Here is a 16,238-nt window from a genome sequence, read left to right as displayed (position 1 = left end):
CATGGTCTCACCTGAAGGAGGAGGTAGGTAATATACTGGTCATGGTCTCACCTGAAGGAGAGAAGGTAGGTAATATACTGGTCATGGTCTCACCTGAAGGAGAGAGGTAGGTAATATACTGGTCATGGTCTCACCTGAAGGAGAGGAGGTAGGTAATATACTGGTCATGGTCTCACCTGAAGGAGAGAAGGTAGGTAATATACTGGTCATGGTCTCACCTGAAGGAGAGGAGGTAGGTAATATACTGGTCATGGTCTCACCTGAAGGAGAGGAGGTAGGTAATATACTGGTCATGGTCTCACCTGAAGGAGAGAAGGTAGGTAATATACTGGTCATGGTCTCACCTGAAGGAGAGAAGGTAGGTAATATACTGGTCATGGTCTCACCTGAAGGAGAGAAGGTAGGTAATATACTGGTCATGGTCTCACCTGAAGGAGAGAAGGTAGGTAATATACTGGTCATGGTCTCACCTGAAGGAGAGAAGGTAGGTAATATACTGGTCATGTCCCTGTCTGTCTCTGTTGATTGTTTCACTATCACTGGCGATGGATCTTCAGATGTCAAGATGGAAAAGTGTAATAAAATGTAATCCTTGACTTCCATTACAATATTTGGTGTGTATTTGTGTGTGTCTCATTCTGTGTGTGTGTAGGTGGGCCTGGCTAAAGGTCTGAAGGAGAGTGGTAACGTAATAGGACTGGCTGGGTCTCAAAGTAGAGGAGGCCATGTTCTCTTCCCTCCGCCGTCAGCAAGGCCTCCATCCTGACTACCAGAGCAAAGAACGTTAATGGGTGGTGGCTGGACACCCCTCACAGGTACACACAGGGTAGGTACACACACACACACACTCACCTGAAGGAGACACAGAGGTAATATACTGGTCATGGTCTCACTCTGAAGGACCAGGTGGTAATATACTGGTCACACACACACCTAAGGAGAATGTGAATACCAGAGCTGGTCATGGTCTCCTCTGAAATGAATGAATTCCTACCTAGGTGGTGTTGGTGGTGTTAACTACCTGGTGTCAGTATTCCTCTGTGTCCAAGGTAGGTGTTAATATCAGGTGTCTGTAAGTATTCCTCTGTGTCCACCAGGTGGTGTTAACTATCAGGTGTCTGTGTTAAGGGTTAAGGTCCAGCTGCAGTATTCCTCTGTGTCCACCAGGTGGTGTTAACCATCAGGTGTCTGTAAGAGGTAATGTCCAGCTGCAGTGTTCCTGGTCTGGTGTCACCAGGTGGTGTTAACTATCAGGTGTCTGTAAGAGGTTAATGTCCAGCTGCAGTCATGGTCCACCTGAAGGTGGTGTTAACTATCAGGTGTCTGTAAGGGTTAATGTCCAGCTGCAGTGTTCCTCTGGTCCACCAGGTGGTGTTAACTATCAGGTGTCTGGAAGAGGTTAATGTCCAGCTGCAGTGTTCCTCTGGTCCACCAGGTGGTGTTAACTATCAGGTGTCTGTAAGAGGTTAATGTCCACTGCAGTCATCTGGTCTCACCAGGTGGTGTTAACCATCAGGTGTCTGTAAGAGGTAATGTCCAGCTGCAGTGTCCCTCTGTGTCCACCAGGTGGTGTTAACTATCAGGTGTCTGGTGGTGTTAAGGTGTCTGTAAGAGGTTAATGTCCAGCTGCAGTATTCCTCTGTGTCCACCAGGTAGTGTTAACTATCAGGTGTCTGTAAGAGGTTAATGTCCATCTGCAGTGTTCCTCTGTGTCCACCAGGTGGTGTTAACTATCAGGTGTCTGGAAGAGGTTAATGTCCATCTGCAGTGTTCCTCTGTGTCCACCAGGTGGTGTTAACTAGCAGGTGTCTGTAAGACATTAATGTCCAGCTGCAGTGTTCCTCTGTGTCCACCAGGTGGTGTTAACTATCAGTCAGTTGATGTGGTGCAGAGACCTGGACGGCTGTCTGGAGGGAGACCACGACCACTTCATGGCCCTGCAGGACTTTGAATATGTCAACATTGATGTACGACTGTCCACAATGACTGTTTTCAACAGCCTACAGTGGTGACAACACCTTGACACAGAGATGTTTTCATAGATCTTCATAGAAATACTTTGGTTTTTTTATCATTTGATGATTCTCCTCGTGTCTGTCTGTCTGTCTGCTTGTCTGTCTGCCTGCCTCCCTACTTGTCTGTCTGTCTATCTATCTGTCTGTCTGTCTGTCTGTCTATAGAGGCTGAATGCCCTAGCAGCCCTGGTTCGAGGCCAACTCCCCACCCTGCACCGTAACATCATCACAGCTCTCATCACCGTAGACGTGCACGCCAGGGACATTGTCACAGACCTCGTGGCCCGGAAGGTACTGTAAGGACTGCAAACCACCCACTGCATCATGGGAAGTGTAGTTCATTCAAAAAATATTGTTTTACATAAATCCAACTTGTCTGATCAAAAATAACAGTTTATGTCCTGTTTATTTGGCCTTGATTAGTGACCAAGGCTCTGTGTGTGTGTGTGTGTGTGTGTGTGTGTGTGTGTGTGTGTGTGTGTGTGTGTGTGTGTGTGTGTGTGTGTGTGTGTGTGTGTGTGTGTGTGTGTGTGTGTGTGTGTGTGTGTGTGTGTGTGTAGGTTGACTCCAGCAGTAACTTTGAGTGGCAGAGGCAGCTGCGTTACTACTGGGACTTGGACCTAGATAACTGTGTGGCCAGGATGGCTCTGTCCACCTACATCTATGGATATGAATACCTAGGGGCCTGCCCTCGCCTCGTCATCACCCCACTCACGGTAATACACACACACACACACACACACACACACACACACACACACACACACACACACACACACAGTAACAAACAATGTATCAAAGCAACAGTCTAAGACATTGCAGATGGTATCCTTCTGTGCATGATTGTGTGTGTGTGTGTGTGTGTGTGTGTGTGTGTGTGTGTGTGTGTGTGTGTGCGCGCGCACCTGCACTTCGGGACATTTTCACTCATCAGACTGTATGGGGAAATCAGAAAAGCACGACGTTGGGAAACATGTGTCAGAATGCCTTGATTAGCATGCCCATGTTCCCCCGTGTCTCAAAGTTAAACAAATCAAAATATACTTTATATTTGAGATTCTTCAAAGTAGCCACCCTTTGCCTTGATGACAGCTTTGCCCACTCTTGGCATTCTCTCAACCAGCTTCACCTTCCAACAGTCTTGAAGGAGTTCCAACATATGCTGAATACTTGTTGGCTGCTCTTCACTCTGCGGTCCAACTCATCCCAAAACATCTCAACTGGGTTGAGGTTTGGTAATGTGGTTGCCAGGTCATCTGATGCAGCACTCCATCACTCTCCTTCTTGGTCAAATAGCCCTTACACAGCCTGGAGGTGTGTTGGGTCATTGTCCTGTTGAAAAACAAATAGTCCTACTAAGTTCAAACCAGATGGGATGGCGTATCGCTGCAGAATGTGGTGGTAGCCATGCTGGTTAAGTGTGCCTTGAATTCTAAGTAAATCACAGACAGTTTCACCAGCAAAGCACCCCCACAGCATCACACCTCTTCCTCCGTGCTTCACTGTGGGAACCACACATGCAGAGATCATCCGTTCACCTACTCTGCGTCTCACAAAGACATGACGGTTGGAACCAAAAATCTAAAATTTTGAGTCTTCAGACCAAAGGACAGATTTCCACCAGTCGAATGTCCATTGGTCGTGTTTCTTGGCCCAAGTAAGTCTCTTCTTATTGGTGTCCTTTTAGTAGTTGTTTCTTTGCAGCAATTCGACCACAAAGGCCTGATTTACTTAGTCTCCTCTGAACGGTTGATGTTGAGATGTCTGTTACTTGAACTATGTGAAGCATCTATTTGGGCTGCAATTTCTGAGGCTGGTAGCTCTAATGATATTGTCCTCTGTAGCAGAGGTAACTCTGGGTCTTCCTTTCCTCCTTTCTTGCGACTGCACTTGAAGCAACTTTCAAAGTTCTTAATTTTCCTGATTGACTGACCTTCATGTCTTAAAGTAATGATGGACTGTAGTTTCTCTTTGCTTATTTGAGCTGTTCTTGCCATAATATGGACTTGGTCTTTTACCAAATAGGGATATCTTCTGTATACCACTCCTACCTTGTCACAACACAACTGATGAGCTCAAATGCATTAAGAAGGAAAGAAATTCCACAAACACGTTTTGTCTCTGTGGGATCTTTCCATCCATTATCCTGTTGTGTCTCTCTAGGACCTATTCACCCATTATCCTGTTGTATCTCTCTAGGATCTCTTCACCCATTAACCTGTTGTATCTCTCTAGGATCTCTCCACCCATTAACCTGTTGTGTCTCTCTAGGATCTCTTCACCCATTAACCTGTTGTATCTCTCTAGGATCTTTCCATCCATTATCCTGTTGTATGCCTCTAGGATCTCTCTAGGATCTCTTCACCCATTAACCTGTTGTGTCTCTCTAGGATCTCTTCACCCATTAACCTGTTGTATCTCTCTAGGATCTTTCCATCCATTATCCTGTTGTATCTCTCTAGGATCTCTCCACCCATTATCCTGTTGTATCTCTCTAGGATCTCTCCACCCATTAACCTGTTGTGTCTCTCTCTAGGATCTCTTCACCCATTAACCTGTTGTGTCTCTCTAGGATCTCTTCACCCATTAACCTGTTGTGTCTCTCTAGGATCTCTTCACCCATAACCTGTTGTGTCTCTCTAGGATCTCTTCACCCATTAACCTGTTGTGTCTCTCTAGGATCTCTCTAGGATCTCTTCACCCATTAACCTGTTGTGTCTCTCTAGGATCTCTTCACCCATTAACCTGTTGTGTCTCTCTAGGATCTCTTCACCCATTAACCTGTTGTGTCTCTCTAGGATCTCTTCACCCATAACCTGTTGTATCTCTCTCGGATCTCTCTAGGATCTCTCCACCCATTAACCTGTTGTGTCTCTCTAGGATCTCTTCACCCATTAACCTGTTGTGTCTCTCTAGGATCTCTTCACCCATTAACCTGTTGTGTCTCTCTAGGATCTCTTCACCCATTAACCTGTTGTATCTCTCTAGGATCTCTTCACCCATTAACCTGTTGTCTCTCTCTAGGATCTCTCTAGGATCTCTTCACCCATTAACCTGTTGTATCTCTCTAGGATCTCTCTAGGATCTCTTCACCCATTAACCTGTTGTATCTCTCTAGGATCTCTCTAGGATCTCTTCACCCATAACCTGTTGTGTCTCTCTAGGATCTCTTCACCCATTAACCTGTTGTGTCTCTCTAGGATCTCTCTAGTATCTCTTCACCCATTAACCTGTTGTGTCTCTAGGATCTCTTCCCCATTAACCTGTTGTGTCTCTCTCTAGTATCTCTCCACCCATTAACTCTCTCTCTAGGATCCTTCACCCATTAACCTGTTGTGTCTCTCTAGGATCTCTCCACCCATTAACCTGTTGTGTCTCTCTAGTATCTCTCCACCCATTAACCTGTTGTATCTCTCTAGTATCTCTTCACCCATTAACCTGTTGTCTCTCTCTAGGATCTCTCTAGGATCTCTCCATCCATCAACCTATTGTATGCCTCTCTAGGATCTCTCTAGGATCTCTCCATCCATTAACCTGTTGTATGTCTCTCTAGGATCTCTAGGATCTCTCCATCCATTAACCAATTGTATGTCTCTCTAGGATCTCTCTACCCATTAACCTGTTGTCTCTCTCTAGGATCTCTCTACCCACTGACCTGTTGTCTCTCTAGGATCTCTCCGCCCACTTACCTGTTGTCTCTCTAGGATCTCTCCACCCACTAACCTGTTGTTTCTCTAGGATCTCTCCACCCACCAACCTGTTGTCTCTCTAGGATCTCTCTACCCACTGACCTATTGTCTCTCTCTAGGATCTCTCCACCCACTAACCTGTTGTCTCTCTCTAGGATCTCTCCACCCACTAACTTGTTGTCTGTCTCTAGGATCTCTCTAGGATCACTCCACCCATTAAGCCATTGTCTCTCGAGGATCTCTCTAGGATCTCTCTAGGATCTCTCTAGGATCTCTCCACCCATTAACCCATTGTCTCTTTCTAGGATCTCTCTAGGATCTCTCCACCCATTAACCCATTGTCTCTTTCTAGGATCTCTCTAGGATCTCTCCACCCATTAACCCATTGTCTCTTTCTAGGATCTCTCTAGGATCACTCCACCCATTAACCCATTGTCTCTTTCTAGGATCTCTCTAGGATCTCTCCACCCATTAACCCATTGTCTCTTTCTAGGATCTCTCTAGGATCACTCCACCCATTAAGCCATTGTCTCTCTCTAGGATCTCTCTAGGATCTCTCCACCCATTAACCCATTGTCTCTTTCTAGGATCTCTCTAGGATCACTCCACCCATTAACCCATTGTCTCTTTCTAGGATCTCTCTAGGATCACTCCACCCATTAACCCATTGTCTCTTTCTAGGATCTCTCTAGGATCACTCCACCCATTAAGCCATTGTCTCTCTCTAGGATCTCTCTAGGATCTCTCCACCCATTAACCTGTTGTCTCTTTCTCTCTAGGATCTCTCCACCCATTAACCCATTGTCTCTTTCTAGGATCTCTCTAGGATCTCTCCACCCATTAACCCATTGTCCTTTCTAGGATCTCTCTAGGATCTCTCCACCCATTAACCCATTGTCTCTTTCTAGGATCTCTCTAGGATCTCTCCACCCATTAACCCATTGTCTGTCTCTCTCTAGGATCTCTCCACCCATTAACCTGTTGTATCTCTCTAGGATCTCTCTAGGATCACTCCACCCATTAACCTGTTGTATCTCTCTAGGATCTCTCCTCTCCACCCATTAACCTGTTGTATCTCTCTAGGATCTCTCTAGGATCACTCCACCCATTAAGCCATTGTCTCTCTCTAGGATCTCTCTAGGATCTCTCCACCCATTAACCTGTTGTATCTCTCTAGGATCTCTCTAGGATCTCTCCACCCATTAACCTGTTGTATCTCTCTAGGATCTCTCCACCCATTAAGCCATTGTCTCTCGTCTCTCTAGGATCTTTCTAGGATCTCTCCACCCATTAACCTGTTGTATGTCTCTCTAGGATCTCTCCACCCATTAACCTGTTGTATCTCTCTAGGATCTCTCCATCCAATAACACGTTGTATCTCGCTAGGATCTCTCCATCCATTAACCCTTTGTCTCTCTCTAGGATCTCTCCAGGATCTCTCCACCCATTAACCTGTTGTATCTCTCTAGGATCTCTCCACCCATTAACCTGTTGTCTCTCTCTAGGATCTCTCCATCCATTAACCTGTTGTATCTCTCTACGATCTCTCTAGGATCTCTCCACCCATTAACCTGTTGTATCTCTCTAGGATCTCTCCATCCATTAACCCGTTGTTGTCTCTCTCTAGGATCTCTCCATCCATTAACCTGTTGTATCTCTCTAGGATCTCTCCACCCATTAACCCATTGTATGTGTCTCTCTAGGATCTCTCCATCCATTAACCCGTTGTATGTCTCTCTCTAGGAACTCTCCATCCATTAACCCTTTGTATGTCTCTCTCTAGGATCTCTCTAGGATCTCTCCATCCATTAACCCGTTGTATGTCTCTAGGATCTCTCTAGGATCTCTCCATCCATTAACCTGTTGTCTCTCTCTAGGATCTCTCCATCCATTAACCTGTTGTATCTCTCTAGGATCTCTCTAGGATCTCTCCACCCATTAACCTGTTGTATCTCTCTAGGATCTCTCCATCCATTAACCCGTTGTATGTCTCTAGGATCTCTCTAGGATCTCTCCATCCATTAACCTGTTGTATCTCTCTAGGATCTCTCCTTCCATTAACCCGTTGTATGTCTCTCTCTAGGATCTTTTCATCCATTAACCCGTTGTATGTGTCTCTCTAGGATCTCTCCATCCATTAACCCGTTGTATGTCTCTAGGATCTCTCTAGGATCACTCCACCCATTAAGCCATTGTCTCTCTCTAGGATCTTTTCATCCATTAACCCGTTGTTGTCTCTCTCTAGGATCTCTCCATCCATTAACCCGTTGTTGTCTCTCTCTAGGATCTCTCCATCCATTAACCCGCTGTATCTCTCTCTAGGATCTCTCCATCCATTAACCCGTTGTATGTCTCTCTCTAGTATCTCTCTAGATCTTTCCATCCATTAACCCGTTGTATGTCTCTCTCTCTAGGATCTCTCCATCCATTAACCCATTATGTCTCTCTCTAGGATCTCTCCATCCATTAACCTGTTGTATGTCTCTCTAGGATCTCTCCATCCATTAACCCGTTGTATGTGTCTCTCTAGGATCTCTCCATCCATTAACCCGTTGTATGTCTCTCTCTAGGAACTCTCCATCCATTAACCCGTTGTATGTCTCTCTCTAGGATCTCTCCATCCATTAACCCGTTGTATGTCTCTCTCTAGGATCTCTCCATCCATTAACCCGTTGTATGTCTCTCTCTAGGATCTCTCCATCCATTAACCCGTTGTATGTCTCTCTCTAGGATCTCTCCATCCATTAACCCGTTGTATGTCTCTCTCTAGGATCTTTTCATCCATTAACCCGTTGTATGTGTCTCTCTAGGATCTCTCCATCCATTAACCCGTTGTATGTCTCTCTCTAGGAACTCTCCATCCATTAACCCGTTGTATGTCTCTCTCTAGGATCTCTCCATCCATTAACCATGTGTCTCTCTAGGATCTCTCCATCCATTAACCCGTTGTATGTCTCTCTAGGATCTCTCCATCCATTAACCCGTTCTCTAGTCTCTCCATCTCATCCACCCAGTCCTGTTGTATCTCTCTAGGATCTCTCCATCCATTAACCCGTTGTATGTGTCTCTCTAGGATCTCTCCATCCATTAACCCGTTGTATGTCTCTCTCTAGGAACTCTCCATCCATTAACCCGTTGTATGTCTCTCTCTAGGATCTCTCCATCCATTAACCCGTTGTATGTCTCTCTCTAGGATCTCTTCATCCATTAACCCGCTGTATGTCTCTCTCTAGGATCTCTCCATCCATTAACCCGTTGTATGTCTCTAGGATCGTTGCTACCTGTGTCTGATGGGGGCTCTTCAGTTAGACCTTGGTGGGGCTCCAGCAGGCCCAGCTGGAACAGGGAAGACGGAGACCACTAAGGACCTGGCCAAGGCTCTGTCCATCCAGTGTGTCGTCTTCAACTGTTCTGATGGACTGGACTACAAGGTACTGATTAGACTGACCAGCACAGAACCTTCTATTCCAGGGTTTCCCAAACTCAGTCCTGCACCAGCACTGCACGGCTGAGTCAAATAATCAGAGCTTGATGATGAGTTGGTTATTTCAATCAGCTGTGTAGTGCTGGGGCAAGAACCAAACGGAGTTTGGGGAACCCTGTCCTCTCCCCCTCTTCCTTTTCCCTTCTCATCCTAACCCTCTGTCTCTCTCTCTCCTATTGTCTGTGTTTTACCCAGACACTAACACTAGGGGACAGTGTCACCACAGCAGTGGACCTTCTTCATAATGAAGGATCCTGTTTTATTCCTGCTATCTGCTTAACCAATCACCTGTCTGTGTTGTAGATGATGGGGAAGTTCTTCAGTGGTCTGGCCCAATCAGGGGCCTGGTGTTGTTTTGATGAGTTTAACCGCATCGACATCGAGGTGCTGTCTGTCATCGCCCAGCAACTCATTACTATCCGCAATGCCAAGATGGCCAAGGTATACCCTCCCCTTTCCCTGTCTGTCCCAATATCTTTACATTTAGAAACTGGGTGTTTCGAGCCCTGAATGCTGATTGGCTGAAATCCGTGGTATATGAGACAGTATACTACCGGTATGACAAAAAGTGTATTTTTGCTGCTCTAATTATGTTAATAACCAGTTTATAATAGCAATAAGGCACCTCGGGGGTTTGTGGTATATGACCAATATAAGGGCTGTATCCAGGCGCCCTGCGTTGCGTCGTGCTTTAGAACAGCCGTTAGCTGTGGTATATTGGCCAATAACCACATCTCCTCGGGACTTATTGCTGGAATATATCACAAATACAGTATAAACTGGTACCTACCACTCACCACCATCCACAATGTGAATATGGCCAAGGTACAGCTACACCTGGTCACCCACAGCCTTCCTAGTTCTAACCTCCATCCATCACACCAGTCAGGCAAGATTGTTGTCCGCTCGGCTGAAGAAGTTGTTAGGCCTCTGAACTAAAGCCTGGATATCAGGTCTGTTTCTTCAGACCTCAGTGTAAACAGAGGTAGTTTAACTAACAGAATGGTCTGTTCCTGTTGTCACGGTGATGTGTTGTTCCTGTTGTCACGGTGATGTGTACACTACCTAAGTAAACGACACGGTAGATGCTCACAACCCGGCTCAGTCCTCCGTGTCATGTGGTCTCTGTCTTGTAGCTGTCCAGGTTCATGTTTGAGGGCAGAGAGATCAGGCTGGTGATGACATGTGCTGCCTTCATCACTATGAACCCGGGCTACGCTGGACGCACTGAGCTCCCTGACAACCTCAAAGCCCTGTTCAGACCCATAGCCATGATGGTGCCCAACTATGCCCTGATCGCTGAGGTAACTGGGGGGCTGGGGATGTGTTACGATGCTGAGGGCATTTGTAGCTGGGGACCAGATCATTGACTTCCATCCTCTCCTCCTCTAGGTGATCCTCTACTCTGAGGGTTTTGAGTCCAGTAAGACTCTGGCCCGTAAGATGACCCAGATGTACAAGCTGTGTTCTGAGCAGCTCTCCCAACAGGACCACTACGACTTCGGCATGAGGGCCGTCAAGTCTGTCCTCGTCATGGCAGGGTAGGACCCACAGGGGGTGCTATTCTATACCGGTCTAGTGTAGGACCCACAGGGGGTGCTATTCTATACCGGTCTAGGGTAGGACCCACAGGGGGTGCTATTCTATACTGGTCTAGGGTAGGACCCACAGGGGGTGCTATTCTATACCGGTCTCGGGTAGGACCCACAGGGGTGCTATTCTATACCGGTCTAGGGTAGGACCCACAGGGGTGCTATTCTATACCGGTCTCGGGTAGGACCCATTGGGGGTGCTATTCTATACCGGTCTAGGGTAGGACCCACAGGGGGTGCTATTCTATACCGGTCTAGGGTAGAACCCACAGGGGGTGCTATTCTATACCGGTCTAGGGTAGGACCCACAGGGGGTGCTATTCTATACTGGTCTAGGGTAGGACCCACAGGGGGTGCTATTCTATACTGGTCTAGGGTAGGACCCACAGGGGGTGCTATTCTATACTGGTCTAGGGTAGGACCCACAGGGGGTGCTATTCTATACTGGTCTAGGGTAGGACCCACAGGGGGTGCTATTCTATACTGGTCTAGGGTAGGACCCACAGGGGGTGCTATTCTATACTGGTCTAGGGTAGGACCCACAGGGGGTGCTATTCTATACTGGTCTAGGGTAGGACCCACAGGGGGTGCTATTCTATACTGGTCTAGGGTAGGACCCACAGGGGTGCTATTCTATACTGGTCTAGGGTAGGACCCACTATTCTATACTGGTCTAGGTGCCCACAGGGGGTATTCTATACTGGTCTAGGGTAGGACCCACAGGGGGTGCTATTCTATACTGGTCTAGGGTAGGACCCACAGGGGGTGCTATTCTATACTGGTCTAGGGTAGGACCCACAGGGGTGCTATTCTATACTGGTCTAGGGTAGGACCCACAGGGGGTGCTATTCTATACTGGTCTAGGGTAGGACCCACAGGGGGTGCTATTCTATACTGGTCTAGGGTAGGACCCACAGGGGGTGCTATTCTATACTGGTCTAGGGTAGAACCCACAGGGGGTGCTATTCTATACTGGTCTAGGGTAGGACCCACAGGGGGTGCTATTCTATACCGGTCTAGGGTAGGACCCACAGGGGGTGCTATTCTATACTGGTCTAGGGTAGGACCCACAGGGGGTGCTATTCTATACTGGTCTAGGGTAGGACCCACAGGGGGTGCTATTCTATACTGGTCTAGGGTAGGACCCACAGGGGGTGCTATTCTATACTGGTCTAGGGTAGGACCCACAGGGGGTGCTATTCTATACCGGTCTAGGGTAGGACCCACAGGGGTGCTATTCTATACCGGTCTCGGGTAGGACCCATTGGGGGTGCTATTCTATACCGGTCTAGGGTAGGACCCACAGGGGGTGCTATTCTATACCGGTCTAGGGTAGAACCCACAGGGGGTGCTATTCTATACTGGTCTAGGGTAGGACCCACAGGGGTGCTATTCTATACTGGTCTAGGGTAGGACCCACAGGGGGGTGCTATTCTATCCTGGTCTAGGGTAGGACCCACAGGGGTGCTATTCTATACTGGTCTAGGGTAGGACCCACAGGGGGTGCTATTCTATACTGGTCTAGGGTAGGACCCACAGGGGGTGCTATTCTATACTGGTCTAGGGTAGGACCCACAGGGGGTGCTATTCTATACTGGTCTAGGGTAGGACCCACAGGGGTGCTGCTATTCTATACTGGTCTAGGGTAGGACCCACAGGGGGTGCTATTCTATACTGGTCTAGGGTAGGACCCACAGGGGTGCTATTCTATACTGGTCTAGGTAGGACCCACAGGGGGTGCTATTCTATACTGGTCTAGGGTAGGACCCACAGGGGGTGCTATTCTATCCTGGTCTAGGGTAGGACCCACAGGGGGTGCTATTCTATACTGGTCTAGGGTAGGACCCACAGGGGGTGCTATTCTATACTGGTCTAGGGTAGGACCCACAGGGGGTGCTATTCTATACTGGTCTAGGGTAGAACCCACAGGGGGTGCTATTCTATACTGGTCTAGGGTAGGACCCACAGGGGGTGCTATTCTATCCTGGTCTAGGGTAGGACACAACGTTGTACCCTGTTCAATCAAAGTTGCAAACCGGTATCTGTTAGATTTTGGGGGTAAAAACAAGGTACTTTTGAACTCGTCATGACCAGATAGGACACAGAGAGAAAAACAGAACTCTATTCAATCAAAACCACCAGCCGGTATCTGACAGGTCACTTTATGTACAAATCAGATTGAAACGATATTCAGTTGTATCCTCATAGTGCCGTTTACAGATCCCCCTCTACCCAGAACCCTCTACCCAGAACCCGCATTTTACAGCCACGTCTATGCACAACTATGCCACGTCTATGCAAATGTGAACCCTTGGTTGCATCCCCAATGGCACCATAATCCCGATGCAGTGCACTACTTTTGACCAGCTTTATATAGGGAATAAGGTGCCATTTGGGACACAGGCCAAGTTGTCAAAGCTGAGAGTGACACAGTGCAAAATGGTGACAGGAAGAGCAGACTAGACGAGGGAAAGCCTTGTTTCCTCTCTGCAGGGCTGACTCAGAGAGAATAAGATAGTAGCATATGACATCCTGCCTGGGCCACTGACCCGTTCCTCATCACACGACAGCTCCCTGACAGGAAGGACTGAGGCACTGTATGAACATCATATTAAAGATGATTGGCATCATTCAGATCCTCCTGGTCTAGATGTGGTAGTGATGTCCTCTCTCTGTCCGATCTATCACGCTCCTGGTCTAGATGAGGTAGTGATGTCCCCTGTCTGTCCCATCCATCACGCTCCTGGTCTAGATGTGGTAGTGATGTCCCCTGTCTGTCCCATCCATCACGCTCCTGGTCTAGATGTGGTAGTGATGTCCCCTGTCTGTCCCATCCATCACGCTCCTGGTCTAAATGTGGTAGTGATGTCCCCTGTCTGTCCCATCCATCACGCTCCTGGTCTAAATGTGGTAGTGATGTCCCCTGTCTGTCCCATCCATCACGCTCCTGGTCTAGATGTGGTAGTGATGTCCCATCCATCACGCTCCTGGTCTAGATGTGGTAGTGATGTCCCCTGTCTGTCCCATCCATCACGCTCCTGGTCTAGATGAGGTAGTGATGTCCCCTGTCTGTCCCATCCATCATCCTCCTGGTCTAGATGAGGTAGTGATGTCCCCTGTCTGTCCCATCCATCATCCTCCTGGTCTAGATGTGGTAGTGATGTCCCCTGTCTGTCCCATCCATCATCCTCCTGGTCTAGATGTGGTAGTGATGTCCCCTGTCTGTCCCATCCATCACGCTCCTGGTCTAGATGTGGTAGTGATGTCCCCTGTCTGTCCCATCCATCATCCTCCTGGTCTAGATGAGGTAGTGATGTCCCCTGTCTGTCCCATCCATCATCCTCCTGGTCTAGATGTGGTAGTGATGTCCCCTGTCTGTCCCATCCATCATCCTCCTGGTCTAGATGTGGTAGTGATGTCCCCTGTCTGTCCCATCCATCACGCTCCTGGTCTAGATGAGGTAGTGATGTCCCCTGTCTGTCCCATCCATCACGCTCCTGGTCTAGATGTGGTAGTGATGTCCCCTGTCTGTCCCATCCATCACGCTCCTGGTCTAGATGTGGTAGTGATGTCCCCTGTCTGTCCCATCCATCACGCTCCTGGTCTAGATGTGGTAGTGATGTCCCCTGTCTGTCTCATCCATCACGCTTCATCCCAGATTGACTCACGCAGCTATTGTCTTGTCACAGGGTGAGCTGTTCATTTTACAGGTGTGTGAGTAACAAGCCCTCTGACTCTTTAGAGCCACCCTCTTCTGTCTGCCTCATTCACTTTTTACTACCTCTGTAAATCCAATGTAATGGGCCTGCCATTATCACCCTGTGTGTGTGTGTGTGTTATAGCACCACACAGTATTAATGAATGGGTTGGTGAACAGTCACTGGGGAATCATCATCCACCTTGATTAGCCGAGCTCTGGGAAAGGAGGGAGGGAGGGAGGATGACAGGCAGAGTAAAGAGAGAGACAGGAGGAGAGAGGAGAGGAATTCACTTCTACCTAACAACCTCCAACCAAGCTGTGTGTGTCTGAATGTATGTTTGTGTGTAACAGAGAGATGGTGAGTGTGTTTAAAGTGATGTATTCAGTTCAGTGACCTTTAGACGACCCGGTGATGTATTCAGTTCTGTGACCTTTAGACGACCCGGTGATGCATTCAGTTCAGTGACCTTTAGACGACCCGGTGATGCATTCAGTTCAGTGACCTTTAGACGACCCGGTGATGCATTCAGTTCAGCGACCTTTAGACGATTCCAAATTGAAGTCAGTCAATTCAGGAAGTGATTTAAAGTTAAATACATTTGAAATACTGTAAATTGCTTATCCTTTTCATTGTATTGAAAATTAATTGAAAAAATATGAGATTTTGACTCTCTGAAGAGAGAGGGACCCACACATTTATAGAGAATGCATTATGTGTGCGTGTGACCCCCGACAGCTCTCTGAAGAGAGAGAACCCCCACCTGAGTGAAGACGTGGTTCTGATCAGGGCTCTGAGAGACTCCAATCTGCCCAAGTTCCTCACAGACGATGCTGCGCTCTTTGGGTGAGAGAACACACACACACACACACACACACACACACACAAAACACACAAAACACACACACACACAAACCAATGGTGTCCCACAGCTAATGTTACAGCACTATGGAGAAGAATAGAACGTTCCACTGTTATACGTTCATCATGCCTCATCATGCCTTACTGCAGACTCTGTAGTCTGTGTTTGTCCGTATGACGGCTCTGTGTGTGTGTGACGTCTGTGTGTTTCTGTATATGACGGTTCTGTGTCTGTGTGTTCTCTGCTCTAGTGGCATCATGTCTGACCTGTTCCCTGGCGTTTCCATCCCTGAACATGACTACGGTGTTCTCCAAACCACCATCCTGGAGTCTCTAGTGAAACGCAACCTGCAGCCCCTACCCAGCATGACGCACAAGGTACTGACTGACCCTACCCAGCATGACCAACAAGGTACTGCCTGACCCTACCCAGCATGACGCACAAGGTACTGACTGACCCTACCCAGCATGACCAACAAGGTACTGACTGACCCTACCCAGCATGACCAACAAGTGTACTGACTGTCCCTACCCAGCATGACCACAAGGTACTGACTGACTGACCCTACCCAGCATGACGCTCTGCCTGACCCTACCCAGCATGACCAACAAGGTACTGACTGACCCTACCCAGCATGACGCACAAGGTACTGACTGACCCTACCCAGCATGACGCACAAGGTATAGACTGACCCTACCCAGCATGACGCACAAGGTACTGACTGACCCTACCCAGCATGACCAACACGGTACTAACTGACCCTACCCAGCATGACGCACAAGGTACTAACTGACCCTACCCAGCATGACCAACAAGGTACTGACCCTACCCAGCATGACCAACAAGGTACAGACTGACCCTACCCAGCATGACGCACAAGTTACTGACTGACCCTACC

At 47.9% G+C, this 16,238-nt stretch overlaps 1 protein-coding gene across 1 annotated transcript in view; it reads left to right on the top strand.

The window, feature by feature from the left end:
* The window catches only part of LOC135536252 (dynein axonemal heavy chain 6-like), a 132,547-nt gene that overhangs the window by 17,451 nt on the left and 98,858 nt on the right, over positions 1-16,238 (top strand). The window contains 11 exon segments of the mRNA XM_064962617.1: positions 653-694; positions 696-815; positions 1,857-1,967; positions 2,181-2,306; positions 2,576-2,731; positions 8,974-9,135; positions 9,492-9,629; positions 10,325-10,492; positions 10,581-10,729; positions 15,217-15,324; positions 15,591-15,717. Coding sequence (XP_064818689.1) covers positions 653-694; positions 696-815; positions 1,857-1,967; positions 2,181-2,306; positions 2,576-2,731; positions 8,974-9,135; positions 9,492-9,629; positions 10,325-10,492; positions 10,581-10,729; positions 15,217-15,324; positions 15,591-15,717 — 1,407 coding nt within the window.

Source organism: Oncorhynchus masou, unplaced genomic scaffold, assembly GCF_036934945.1.
Source record: "Oncorhynchus masou masou isolate Uvic2021 unplaced genomic scaffold, UVic_Omas_1.1 unplaced_scaffold_584, whole genome shotgun sequence".
NCBI lineage: Eukaryota > Metazoa > Chordata > Actinopteri > Salmoniformes > Salmonidae > Oncorhynchus > Oncorhynchus masou.
This window is presented reverse-complemented; position numbering and strand designations above follow the sequence as displayed.